General features: G+C 40.1%; 2 protein-coding genes across 3 annotated transcripts in view; both read right to left on the reverse strand.

The window, feature by feature from the left end:
- PIK3CB (phosphatidylinositol-4,5-bisphosphate 3-kinase catalytic subunit beta) overlaps positions 1 to 2399 on the reverse strand; it is a 160030-nt gene extending 157631 nt beyond the window's left edge. For both annotated transcript variants that reach the window (XM_074214879.1, XM_074214876.1), the window contains exon 1: positions 2263 to 2399. The gene's annotated coding sequence lies outside the window, so the exon portion shown is untranslated. The remainder of the gene's footprint in view (positions 1 to 2262) is intronic.
- An 11225-nt stretch (positions 2400 to 13624) lies between these two features.
- LOC141521651 (eukaryotic translation initiation factor 2 subunit 3, Y-linked-like) lies at positions 13625 to 14541 on the reverse strand. Its single transcript, XM_074234432.1, has one exon. It carries the CDS (start codon positions 14524 to 14526, stop codon positions 13696 to 13698), a length of 831 nt encoding a protein of 276 aa, XP_074090533.1. The 5' UTR covers positions 14527 to 14541; the 3' UTR covers positions 13625 to 13695.
- Positions 14542 to 14799: the final 258 nt, after the last annotated feature.

A 14799-nucleotide genomic window follows, 5' to 3' on the forward strand; every position in this document is an offset into this window, starting at 1 on the left:
AACACTAAAACCAAAGTTTCCTAAAGTCTACCTCAGATACCTTTTAACATAAAATTCATGTGGGGATTTGGTAATAACATTTTTTTATGTTACTCAGTCTTAAAGACAATGTCAAGAATCTTGTATTGATTATTTCAGTGTGGGAACTCTTCAGTGAGGGAGAACATCATCTAATCTTTCTATAATTTAGCAGCAGATAGGTTCAGTAACTTGACTTAGGTCACACAGCTAGTAGAGCAGAGACAGAATTTGAACCCAAGACTCACTAACTTTGAAGTCCAAAGTTCTATCCACTACACTAATGCCTTTCATACTTTAAAAAATTATAGTTTCATATTAACATTTAAAAGTTAAATTTACAAACTGTTAATTAAAAACTTCAAGTTTAATTCTAATGATTTAGTTTTCAGAAAGTAGATGAAGGTGTAAATAAGCCAACTTAAAATTTATCTTTAAAAGCAAAACAAAAGAGAGAAAGAGAACAAGAATCATTCAAATATTAATAGTTTTAAGTATAACAATCTCAGACAACCTCCCACCAGTCTGGGGTTAACAAAAGCATATATAAGATCAAGGTAAAAGACACTTAAACCATTTAAGAGTTAATTTTCATTTTGACAGACAGCTTTGAGCTTTGTAGTTCCAGACCACTCTTCAGAAGGGATTGATTAAGGATCTACTGTGTTGCCTCAGACACTTAATAATTACCTTGGGCAAGCCACTTAACCCCATTGCCTTGAAAAAAAAATCTACTGTGTTGACTACGTCTTTTAATGTTTTCATGCTATTGATCTTTTATGTGTAACAGATATTACAGTTCTCATCTCAATGGTTAGTGGAAAGGGGGAGGAGGAAGAGAGAGAATTAAGAACTAAAAATAATTTTCATGATATACTTTTTTTTTAACCCGGCTGTTAAAAGTTCTCTTTAAGAATCACAGTGAAGCATGAAAGATCTCCAATTGATCCTTCCTGTACTTGAGAGTTGTCTTTATTACTGGAAACCATTTCTAGCTACTGGTATGGTGCTTCTGAAAATCTAATTATGACTTCACCGTAAACCCTGCCTATAATCATTCACCAAAACACTTTTTACTTCAAATGTAGCAATCCAGAGGAGGCCTGTTTCCACTTCTTTATACGATGTAACACATGACAACAGAGACTTGTCGCTAGAGGATTCACAAAATAATTGTACTTTATAAAGCCGAGACACTTCCAATTCTGCGTTCCCCCGAAGCCAAAAGAACGATCGTGAGATTATTTAACTTGACTCTTTCACCTCCCGCTTCGGCCCGGCCGTCACAAAGGGAGGAGCACGCTCGCTCTTGTGGAGCGCCCAAAGGCGCGGGCAGAGCTGGTCCGGGCGCCGCGGCGAGGAAGCCCCTCGGGGACCGGCGGGCGGAGGGGCAGGGCGGCCGCCGCGGTGGGCACGAGCGGCCCGAGGCTCCCGGGCTCGGCTCCCACGGTGCTGGAAGGCGGCCGGTCCGGGCCTCGCCCGCCCCCACGCCCCGTCCCTCGCTCCGTCCCCCCGAGGCGCCCGCACAGCCGGCAGCGGCTCCCGGGAGCTTCCTCTCCACCTTTCAGGAAGCTGAGGCGGCCCCGGCGGCCCCGGCGCCCTCCCGCACCCGCCGCCCGGCGGCCCCGGCGCCCTCCCGCACCCGCCGCCCGGCGGCCCCGGCGCCCTCCCGCACCCGCCGCCCGGCGGCCCCGGCGCCCTCCCGCACCCGCCGCCCGGCGGCCCCGGCGCCCTCCCGCACCCGCCGCCCGGCGGCCCCGGCGCCCTCCCGCACCCGCCGCCCGGCTCCTGCAGACGCCGCCCGGGCCTCCCCGACGAGAGCCACCGCTATCGCGGCGCGGCGCCTCCCCGCCCTGTCGCGGGCGTCGGGGCCGCCGGTCCCGCTCGCACAGCGCCGCCCCGGCGGGGGGCCGGGACGGAGCGGCGGAGCCCGAGCGGGCCGGCCAGCCCGCGGCAGGTTGCGCCACCGCGAGCCGCAGCGCCCCGGCCCGGGCGGGGGACCGGCGCCGCGAGGCCGCCCGGGCGCCTCCGCCCCGCACACGCTCGCTCGCACGCTCGCGCGCGCACACACACACACACACACACACACACACACACACACACACACGCACACACACAGACACACACACACACGCACACACGCACACGCGGGGCGCCGCGCCGGCCGAGATCGCGCCGCCACGGCCACGGCCGCATCCGGGTTCTCCCCCTCCTCCCCCATCGGGGCCCGCCTGAGGCACTCACCTGCCCCGCGCGCTCAGGAGCGGCAGCCGCGGCGGCCCCCGACCTCGGCTGCCCCCATCCCGTGCCGTCCCGGGCCGGAGCGGCCCCCCAGAGCCAGGAGCAGCCGCGCGCTACGCCAGCCGCCCGGCAACTGCCATTTCCAGCGCCGCCGCCGCGGCACCCACGGACGCGCGCGCGCGGCCCCGCGCCGGGCGCCGTGCACGTGCTCGCGCTCACTTCCCCTGAGCCCCGCCCGCCGGCCCGCCCGCGGCCTGGCCGGCTCCCTCGCCCCTCCCTTCCTCCCTCCCGAGGGGGTCCCGTAACCCAGCTGAGGCTGCGAAGTGTGTGTGTGTGTGTGTGTGTGTGTGTGTGTCTGTGTGTCTGTGTGTCTGTGTGTCTATGTGTGTGTCTGTGTGTCTGTGTCTGTGTGTCTGTGTGTGTCTGTGTGCCTGTGTGTGTGTGTCTGTGTGTGTCTGTGTCTGTATGCCTGTGTGTGTGTGTGTGTCTGTGTGTCTGTGTGTCTGTGCGCGCCCCCCTCTACCCCCGACCTCCCCACAATCTCTCTGTGTCTCTGACTCCTCTCTGTCTCTGTCTCTCTCTGTCTCTCTGTCTCTCTCTCTCTCTCTCCCTCCCCACACCCCTCGTTCCTTCTGGACCCCACTCCCCCCCTTCCCCGAACCCCTTCCCGGGCCCTGCCTCCCTTCTCTCTCCCCTGCGCATTACTGGGAGAAGCTTGCACATTTCACCGTGCACCTCCCCTGCAAACTGGCCCTTTTTGCCTTCACATTGAAATGAGAAAATATGCCTTTGTCAAAACAATAATGACTTACTTTCTGATCGTTCACTTTTTACATTTTAATTTCTAAACCAAGGCGCATTTTGGTTCTTTTTGTTTGTTACCTTAATGACTTTTATTTGTGTTCAACAGGGCCGGCTTGTTTAAATGACATGTAAAATTGCAAATAGCCCAAACTACAGAAGAGCTACTAGAATCTAGTTGAGCAACTTCAGTTTGTTTCCCTTTGAAAAACCTTAGAGTCTAGGTTCTATTTTTATTGTATGTTGAAGGAGTTTCCCGTTTTACCCCTTTTTAAACCCTGCTGAACTCTGATAATCTTAAAAATAATTTAGTAACTTCTCTTCATCAGGGAACTAAGGCCCAGAGAGATTAAGTAATTTGCCCAAAATAAAGCAATGTGTCTTCCCCAGAGTATGGGGAGTAGACTTATACTGCCAGTTCTAAAAGGGTTTAGGGTCCAGGGCATAAACCACAAGCATCCTCTCCCTGCCCACAATCATCAGCATGTTTCCTGTCCTGTCTCCCTCTTTCCATCTCCCTTAAACGATAAGCACATATATTTAGGGACTTGATATTTTTTTTTTGCACATTGGATATTAAAAAAAAATCTAGAACACACTAAGGAGTAGAGGTGATTAAAGCTTAAGGGAACAGCTAGTCACAAGAGATCATGGCCTGGCCAAGAAGGCAAGGAATGGTAGATTTTCAGGACAGGAAACAGCAGATTTCTTCCCTCTGCCCAACCACTAGTGACCAAAGGTATAGGTTAAAGTCCTAGGCTTCCAAGACAAACCTGTTTCCCACTTCCCCAATACCAGCTTCCAGTTCAGCACATGAAATGCCCCCATTATGGACCCTGAGAAGTTCCCTTCTTTCTTTCATTCAATTAATACTGCTTGGGTAGCAGCCAGGCTCATGCAAGCCAAGATCCATCCCTAGAAGGAAAGACTGAAATTCAGTGAATGTGAAGGGGCCCCTCTCATAACTTAGGAGGTTAAAGGAGAAGTGGGGCAGTGAGTACTATCAGAAAAATATACAGAAGCTAGGAAGAAAGGCACTGCCCTTTTATCTCCTGTATTCCTCTCTTCAGGGAGGAGCCAGACTGAAACTGAGGGACTAAGAAAACTCAGAAACAAGTTTTCAAGGCTCCTTAAATACAAAGGATATCTACCATTAAGGTAGACTTTTCCTGAAGGCCTAATGCTCTATTTCATTTCCTTTTTGCCATGGGTACACATAAGGAACCAACCTCTGTATTTTTAGTTCCTAATATTTTAATAAAGTATCCAGATTTCCTATACCTTTAAATCTATTTTAAATGGACTTTAAATCCTTAAACTATTTTTCCCCTTAGTGAACTTGTAACTTTGCTCCATCTACCATCCTCTTTCTCACACATCTTATCTCCCTCTATACTACTATAGTACTCTATACTATATCACATTCCCATCTCCCCTATCTTAAGGAAAAAAACCCTTCTTTTGATCCTGTCCCCCAAGCTTTGATTCTCTTTCCCTCCTCTCATTCTATGCCAAACAAGGAGCAAAAGTGGGCTACATCCCTGCCTTCTTTTCATCATTTATTCAATCTTCATCTCTTAGTAATTTTGAGTTTCCATCATTGTTGAAATGTCTCTTCGAGACCTCAAAATACTCAAATTTTCAAATAGATCTGTGATCCTATCAGTATGAAATTTGACTCAGTGGTATAAACTATGACTCATTCATGCCTGTTGTGTCTGTTGTCCTTATCCTCCCACAAATTCTCCACAGGTAGTTTGCCCTAAATGATATCCAAGTGAGTCTAATCAGTAGCCAGTGGGCCCTCAGCAGCCCTCTGAGCCATTCAAGTGGGTCCCCATCATTTTTTTCTGAGGTAGAGCCAAGGGGATCTATCACAGCATTAGGAAGTAGTAAGAGACTTCATGGGTCATCTAATGCTCCCCTCTCATTTTGCAAATGAGGAAATTGAGGCTCAGAGAGATGAGTCCTTATTTTAATCCAAGACCAGATAGTTAATTAGAAGTGCCAGGACTAATGGCTGAACAAATTGTAGTATATGTACTATATGGAATTTAGGATATGTAGTATATGGAATATATTATATGTAGTATATGGAACTTATTGTTTTATTAGAAACCAGGAGGGATGGGAATTCAGAGAATCCTGGAAAGGATTTGCATGAACTGATGCTGAACGAGATGAGCAGAACCAACACTGGACACCATAACATCAACATGGGGGGTTGATGATCAATTTTAATGGACTTGCTCATTCTATTAGTGCAACAATCAGGGACAATTTTACAGTATCTTAAATGGAGAATAACATCTCTATCCAAAGAAAGAATAGTAGAATTTAAACAAAGAACAAAGACTAAGGGTGGCTAGGTGGCTTAGTGGAAAGAGCACTGGCCCTGGAGTCAGGAGTACCTGGGTTCAAATCTGGTCTCAGACACTTAATAATTACCTAGCTGTGTGGTCTTGGGCAAGCCCCTTAACCCCATTTGCCTTGCGAAAACTAAAAAAACAAAAAAGAACAAAGACTATTTCCTTTAATTTAAAAAATTATCATATAATTTTGCTATCTCTTATATTTTATTTTTTCCTTAAGGATATGATTTTTCTCTTAACACATTCAATTTTGATCAATGTATAGCATGGAAACAATATAAAGACTATCAGACTGCCTTCTGTGGGGGGGTAGAGAGAGGGAAGTGAGATGGGGGAAAATTGTAAAATTCAAAAAACAACAATTAAAAAAAGAAGTGTTAGGACTTAAACATAGTCTTCTGGTTACAAATCCATTGTTCTCTACTCTGGTCTGGCAGACCCTACCACTAATAGAACTTAAAAAGTGAGCTCATTCACCCGTGTCAGTAGCATGTGGCATTGTATTCATGAGTGGGTATTGAATTCTGTATGCCACCTTTGAGGGGGTTTTTGTCAGACAATGAGGCCCAGAAGAGCTAAAAGTTGGACACATCATGCTAGACCCTCCTCATTTTATTCCTGCAAGTCAACAATAGCAACAGAGCACTAAGGCTCATTCATTTGTTCATACCAAGTGATCTGTCCATCTTTTTTTTTTTTTTTGGTAAATTTTAAAATTTATTTTAAAAAATCACAAAATAATAAAAGGAAAAATTATTGCCAAGTATACAGCAGAACCTAAGAGAAGATTCAACAGAGAATAATGAATAAATTTCCTTTTCAAGAAAGCCTATTTAATAAATGCTATATGTTGCTTTCTAAAGTGCCCAGCTTTTCTTTGCTTCCTTGTAAGTTTTCTTTGATCTCTGCTGTGCATTTTTACTTTATTTTTTCCCTTTTCCCTCCACCCTAAAGAAGGCTATAATTAAGCATGCATATAAATATACATAGATATCTATAAGTATACACATATATAAACATCAATACTATATATGTATATGTAAGACCATACTATGCTTAATTCCACTTGTCATGTTTCTCTAAAGGTGGATACATCTTCCTTTGTAAGACCAAGTCTTTTCATGTTTTTCTTAATCAACCAGCTCATCATTTTCTAGACCTCAACAATATTCCAATCCAATCCCATCCCATCTAAGAAATTGTTATGAAAGTTTTTTCCCCCTGTTCTCTGCACTTTCTTTTTCTTGGCTAATAGGATTTATTTATGTAATAAAATTTTAAGTTAAAATAATCAAAATTATCAATTTTATGATAAAGAAAGGAAACCATTCAATGTTAGAGGGCATATGGGAAAACTGGGACTCTAATTCATTGTTAGTGAATTGTGAAGTGATCAAACCATTGTGGAGAACAATTTGAAACTATGCCCAGTAAAGTTATGAATACCCTTTACCCCAGCAATACCACTACTAGGTTCATATCCCAAAGAGATCATAAAAAGGGGGGAAAGAGCCACATGTATGAAATATTTATAGCAGTTCTTTTTGTAGTGGCAAAGGTTATTGAAACTCTATAGTATTTAAATTTTTTTTTATTGCTTCCAATATCTTCTTAATCTGGGTCTGAAACTTGGCTATGATATTCTCATAAATTTTCTTCCAGAGATCTCCTTCAGGTGGTGATTAGCAGATATTTTTCTATTTCTATTTTGCCTTCTTCTTATAGAACTCCAGAGCAGTTTTCCTCAACAATTTCTTATAATATTGTTTCAAGATTCTTTTTTTTTAATCTGAATTTTCAGGTAGTCCAACCATTCTTATATTATTTCTCCTTTAACTCTTCTCCAGAACAATTATTTTTCTGATGAGATGTCTAACATTCTCTTCTATTTTTTTATTCTTTTGATTTTGTTTTTTCTTAGTGTCTTTGAATGTCATTAACTTGCCCTTGCCCAATTCTAGATTTCAAGGAATTATTTTCTTCCTAAAGTTTTTTATTCTCTATTTTAAGTTGCTTGAATTTCTTTTCATAATTGTCTTTATTTTCTTGAATTTTTCTCCCCCCCTTAATTTTTCCTCAATCTCTTATATTTGATTTTTAAAGTCCTTTTTAAGTTCTCCCAAGAACTCTTTTTGTGTTTGGGACCATTTGATGTTTCTTATAGAAAAAGGGCTAGTTTCATTATCTTCCTCTGAAATAAACTTAGATCTAATCTAGTCCCACAGTAGGTATTTATGATTGATTTCTTTCTCCTTTGTTCTATTTTTATTCATTTTTTTTTGCTTTATCTTGTTTCTTTTAACAGCTATTAGCATAATCACAGTATAATTCCAAGTTAAGGGGAACACTGCCCCAAATCTCAGGTCTTTCTTGTTATTTTCTGAGGACTATCCTTAGGTTCATCTTTGAACTCTCCACTCTGAAGTCAAGAATAAGCCCTGAGTCTCACTCTACCCATTGTATAAATGATCTTGCTCCCTTCCATCCTTATGATGACTACAAACCACAACTGTCCTTTTTGCCCTGGAACTGAAATCAAGGACATTGCTTTTCAGCAAGTGCCCTGAGCCTGTAAGCTTCCCACCCCTCTGCTACTGCACTCACCAGGTGTGGACTAAATCCTTCCACAGCCACAGTAAGGGAAGTGTAGGGTTAGCACAGCTGTGCTTGACTTTCTTCGATAATCTTCTGCTTAGCCTTAGAGCCTTCAGATGCTCAAACCTTGAAGCAATGAGTTTCTAAGGCCTCTGCACCCAGTTGTCTTCAGGGTTTATTGTTTGTTGATTCTATAAAGTCACCTAGAGGTGTTTGCACTTCAGTCTGACAAATCTCTCTGTCTTAGGAGGGGGTCTTCTCAAATTACCTTAGGAGGACAATTGCTTTACCCCCTGTTTATTTCAGCTGCTCTGAGGGGATATTCTGTCTTTTGGGGGGGGGGGAGCTGAAATTTGGAGAGTTGAAAGTCTTCTGCCATTTTTTTTCGAATTACACACACACACACACACACACACAAACTTTCCCCCAATAATTCCTCTTCTTCAAAGTTCATCTTTGCCAACTGATCATGCACATTATGTATATCTGTTATCCTCTGTGTGACATTCATTCATTCATTTTCAGTTCTCTGGAGACTCTTGGTGCTTCAAAGTCTCACATTCATACCATAGCAGCAGTAGAATATTGATATTAAAACAATGACATTTTGTTTTGCTAAGAAGCTTAGGATCATTAAAGGAGCTTTGTAATCTCTAATCATCTCTACTTTGAGTTCTGTGTGATGCTGAATATATAAAATCCAACACTTGACCCTCCCAGAAGAGATGCATAACTAATCAAGAGTTTGGACTAACCAGCCACATGGGACAGATCAAGCAGATGAAAAATTCCAATGCAAGATTATGAAATAAATTTGGATGGGACAACCTATGGTTGATGGGTTCTTGTCCCTTGTTATTGAAGAAGACCAAAATGACATCACCATGTTTGAGACAAATTACAGTGTGGGGGTGGGTAGGTGGCACAGTAGATAGAGCACCAGCCCTGGAGTCAGGAGGACCTGAGTTCAAATCCAACCTCAGACACTTAATAATTACCTAGCTGCCTTGGGCAAGTCACTTAACCCCATTGCCTTGCCAAAAAAAAAACTAAAAAAAATTACAATGTGTCCAACTGTGACTGATCAGACCAATATGAGCTCAGAATGCTCTACTACAGGTTGAGCATAAATAGTCCATGTAAACACCTGAGCTGTTTACTCTAAACTTACATATGTCATGTTTCCTTTGAGATGCTGCAATTCTGCCTTTCTCATAGAATGCATCATGCTTGCTGATGAGGGCATGCCATGCTGGGCAGTCCTGTGCCAAGGTCTCCCATGCTATACAATCAATTCTAAAGCTCTTCAATGACAACTTCAGAGTGTCTTGGTCTTGCTTCTTCTGATCCCCTTGTGAGCACTTACCCTGTGTGGGTTCTCCATAAAATAGTTTTTTTTGGCAAGCATACATCTGGCATTCTAACATTGTGTCCAGTCCATCATAGTTGCATTTAGTAATATTGGAATGCTAGGCAGTTTTGGTCTTTTGGTCTGCTTCGAAAACAAAGGACAAGAACCAATTAGTTGGTTCAGATTATCTTTAGTAAACTCAGAGATTTGATTAAATTCATTTAGCCTTTTCTGTTTTCATATATCAGACCTCACTTTTGACATTTTGACATTTAAAAGATTGTGATGATGAACAACTTTGAAAGACTTAGAAACTCTGATGAACACAATCACTAATCACAATTCCAGAGGACTTATGATTAGACATGCTGCCCATGCTCTCCAGATAGAAAGGTGATAGATTCAGAGTACAGATTGAGGCTTGCTGTTTTTGTTTTGTTTTCTTTGTTTTTAACATGTCCAGTATGCAAATTTGTCTTGCTTGATTATATAAGTTTGTAAAAAGAGACTTTAAAGGTTTCTCAGTGGATGCAAGGGAGGTAGGAAGGAGAGAATTCAGACCCAAACATAAAATTACATTAAAATATAAAAATAACCAAAACTGGGGGGGGGGGGGCAGCTAGGTGGTATAATGGTTAGAGCACTAGCCCTGGAGTCAGGAGGACTTGAGTTCAAATCTGGCCTCAGACACTTAATAATTACCTACCTTTGTGACCTTGGGCAAGTCACTTCACCCCATTGTCTTAAAATTAAAAAAATTAAATAACAGAATTCATGTTATATCTAAAACCATGCATTTCCCCCTACCATATTTACTTTTGTTCAAATGGCTGTATAAATTTCATAAATGGTGATATGTGGACATCATATAATTGCAAAAAAGATATGACAAATATAAATTCGTAGAAACATGGAACTAGTTATATGAACTATAGAAAAGTGAAGTAAACATACACAATGACTACAATCATGTACATTTTAAAGAACAATAATATGAAAATGAATATTGTGTAATTATTATGACCAGTCTTAGCAGTAGGGAGAAAAAAAAAAGATGAGTAAGTTTACCTCCCTGACACAGTGGAAACAGCATTTGTTAAGAAGTGAATTCAATTTGAGTTCAAATCCTGCCTCTGCTAAGTAATAGTTATGTGCCTTTAGACAAGAAACCAAAAGTCTAGATTAGATGGTTACTGAAGTCTTTTCTAGATCTATGATTTTTTTTTGGAAAGGTAGGGATTATGGGCATTGGAATAATGCCACACAATATGCTGTTATATATTGACAATACATTCTATTGGTTTTGCACACTTTTTATTTTTCTTTGGCATTAAAAAAAACTCAAAAGTGGATGAAGTGGGAGTGTTTTTAAAAAAAACAAAAGGCATCAAAAAACAAATTAAAAACAAAATAAGTCTAAAGAATACAGCTATAAATTTTATTGTAGCTATAGTATATAGTTTTACATTTCTTAAAGTTATCCCATAGGATAATAAGATTTATAAATGAAATGCCAGAGTAATTTAATACCAGAATAATCAATATAATAAATTTTAAAAAGAGAAAAATGTAAAAACTATATAGTCATATCATTAAGTACAGCCTTCTATGAAATATAGTACTCATTTATTTTTTTTAAATGCTTTAAATATATATATAAGCATAAATAGGGTTTGAAAACTATTAGTCAAAATTGTACTCAGTGAGAAGCATTACAGGCATTCTTGTTAAAGATATTAAACAGGGTTGGCTAGGTGGTGCAGTGGATAGAGCACTGGCCCTGGAGTCAGGAATACCTGAGTTCAAGTCTGGCCTCAGACACTTAATAATTAATTACCTAGCTATGTGACCTTGGGCAAGCCACTTAACCCCATTGCCTTGCAAAAAAAAGATATTAAACAGGAATTTCTCTTCTTGATCCTCCTATTTAATGTAGCATTAGAAATTTTGTATTATTAATAAGAAGAGAAAAAAGTAAACAGAACTAGAAAAACAATAGATACAGTTAATACAACAATGGAAATGGAAAGAACCATAAAATGAAACTGAGGGTGTAATTAAGACTACACTTCCTGTAGAAAAAGAAATTAGAAAATGCAACTCCCTCTCCTTGTTGCACTAATGAGGGTCTATGGGTGTGGAATTGCATTTGCCTTCTAACAAAGTAGGTGTCTTAGTTGACTTTGCTGAATGTCTTTTTTTCTTTTAATTTTTTCAGTCTTAGTTATTAAATAAGGCTCAATGAGTGTGAAAATTGAGAAAAGATATATTTGGAATTAATATGATATAAAAACAAGATATCAATTTTTTAAAAAGTAATAAAGCAGGAAAAAGAAATCAAAGTAATACATAACAACAAGGAAGAAATTAATGTGTCTCATCCTGCAAATATCTGAGAAACAATAAGAAAATCAGCAACAAAAGAAATGGAATAAATTATTTTAGTAAAATAACTGAATACAGGATAAACCATCTAAAAGTAACAGCATTTCTACATGTCATAGTCTACATACCAAGAATAAAGAGAAAATGAGAGGTGAAATATTCCTTAAAATAAACTTTATCAAATACACAGACAATAACTTAGCAAGATTACACATGAAGCCTATGCAAAGAAAATTATCACAGAATTTTGACAACTAAGGAAAATCTGAATAAATGGAGTTGTATATTCTCTTCTCATATGCAAATTGAGCAAATATGATAAAGAAGGCAATACATGCCAAACTAATTTATAGACAATGCCATTCCTGTTAAAATACCAATAGATAACATCATAGAGTTAGATAAGATCATAAAAAAAATTCATGTGGAAAAGTGAGTGGACAAGAAAGGGGGAATAGCACTTATGGATATCAAAATGTATTACAAAGCAGTACCTATATAAATGGGTGCTGGGGAGTGAAGTGGGGGGAAAACAACAACAACAGAGAAATGATACATGGAATATAAATAAAATCAATGAATATAAAAAATTTCCATCAACATTTTAGTAGACCTTTAAATTCATTGTTTGGATAGTCCCTCTAAGAATGCTCCCTCTAAGAAATGCCTCCAAGGATTTGGATGATGACCCATTCAAAGCCTCTCTTCTTCTTCACTTCTTTTCTACATCCAGATATCTTTCACAGGAAATTCACTCAACTTAGTAAAGGCCTTCCTTTGTATGCCATAATGCAGTGTGTCTATTAATGGACCATGTGGATTGTCCAATGGGTATTTTTCTCACTGTCCCTATATTGATTGATCCACTTCAGTTTCTGCCATTTTAAAGAGCCATTTAAACAAAAACTGCTGTTTGTATAATACTTCTTTGGTAATATTTTGCAATCTACTCATCCCCATCATGAGCCTCTGCTGCCCTTTTAGTGACCCACAATTGTAATTCTTTCAGGACTGTTGTGTTCTATGACTTGTAACTATGAAGCACCATTAGGAGAATGTTGATATCTTGTACCTTCATTCTTCAGATAATACAAGGAACACTTTTACTTAATAAATTTCCACTCTTCAGATTAGCTCTTTAGGTATTTAAGGAGTTTGAGAAGGAAATAAAAAAATGGCAGAAGCTAGATCAAACAATGAATCAAATAAATACACAGTCAGGTCAACAAGCCATTTATTAAGCACTTATTGATACTATTTAAGTGATGGGTTTATAAAGAAAGGAAAACATTTTCTCTGCCTGCACAAAGCACAAAATATAAGAGGGGAGACAACAGGCAAACAATTATGTACAAAGATGCTCTTTGCTGAATAAATTTGAAATCCTTTCCAAGTACAGGTGCTAGAATTTTTGGTGGGGGGGGTCTTCAAAAAAGTTTTATTTCTTTAAGTACTTTGCAGTTGAAACAATTTTTGAGGCCTTGGAGCTATTCAAAGGAACAATGAAAAAATAAGAAAAATTTTATTTCAAACAGGTTTTGTTAAATGTACTACAGTGAAGATGTCTTGACAGTTGTAAATATATCTTAATTTCAAACCTGCACTGATGTATAAATTAAACATGTGGTATGAGAATGATTAATTTCTGCTAAAATGTGGAACAAATCCACCATTATGCCAATTTTTACATTTATTGCAGACATTGACTAGTATTTTAATACCAGAGGTTAAATTTTCATCACAAGAACTGAGAAAACCATCCAGCATTCGCTAAATGTGATGATCTGTAAAATTAATTCCCCATTATTGCTCTGCATATATACCCCTAGATTTAAGTGGCATCTCTTTCTGCAGTCAAGTTAGACCTTCAGTGAGAGTTCTTTAGTCATCATCTACCATTGGCTTGATGTTCACTCCTCTTCTTATCTGACCCTAGCCAATTAAACGCCAGTGTTTCTCAACTCTTCGACTAAGGGCAATTTTTTCTCCTATTTCTGTGCACACAGGATTAGTAAGAACAATCTTGCCTAAATCAGCTTTTACTGCACTGACTCTTCTGCCAGTAGACAATGAGCCTATATTCACCATGAGCACTTTGTTCTTAGACAATTTTTGCACCTTTGCTGCTTTTTTGTCTCCTTCAGTACTCACACCTAAAAGTCTTCTAAGAAGAAAATAGGAAATTTCCAACTCTGTGAAGATTTCAGGCAATGCTCCAACTGCACCAAGAACCTGTCCCACCATTCTGTCAGCTCGGCACAAAGTTGGATCAATTTTTGTTCCAACACCAATAAGGCCTCCAGGAGCAGCATACTGAAGATCGTTATGTTCTGCAAAAAGTGATATGATTTTGGAAAAGATTGGCTTACACATGAGTTTTCCTTCACTATCTTTAGAGACAATGCCAGGTCTGACATCCAACTCCTGACCCACCTTTAACACTCCTTTGAGAATACTACCACCAGCTACACCACCCTTAAGGTCTTCAACTTCACAACCAGGCTTATTGACATCAAAAGACCAAATAACAATAAGTCTGGGTTCTGAAGTAAAGTCTCGTAGGGGTACTGGAATTGTTTTTACTATATATTCACAAACAACTTCAATATTATACTTCAGCTGAGCTGAAATTGGAATAATAGGCACTCCCTCTGCAATTGTACCTTGTACAAATGCAAGGATCTGTTCATCTTGTTCCTTAGCCTGACTCTCTTTCACCAAATCAATTTTATTCTGTAGAATCAGAATGTGTTTCAATTTCATGATTTCTATGGCAGCTAGGTGCTCAGAAGTCTGAGGCTGAGGACAAGACATTACCAGCTATTAACAGTAGAGCTGCATCCATGACCATTGCACCATTCAGCATGGTAGCCATCAAAATATTGTGTCCAGGGCAATCCACAAAAGAGACATGATTGACTAATTTGAAGTTTCCTTTAGTTCCTGGAATGTCTGTAGGAAATTCATCTGGTGTGCTACTTCCACAAGATCTGTAACATTTTGGCCCAGAACAACTTGGGTCATCAAGTTTGTAAA

Source organism: Macrotis lagotis, chromosome 1, assembly GCF_037893015.1.
Source record: "Macrotis lagotis isolate mMagLag1 chromosome 1, bilby.v1.9.chrom.fasta, whole genome shotgun sequence".
NCBI lineage: Eukaryota > Metazoa > Chordata > Mammalia > Peramelemorphia > Peramelidae > Macrotis > Macrotis lagotis.

Excerpts from the sequence above, each read along its gene's own strand:
- LOC141521651 (XM_074234432.1), bottom strand. The coding sequence starts at position 14,526 with ATGAAATTGAAACACATTCTGATTCTACAGAATAAAATTGATTTGGTG.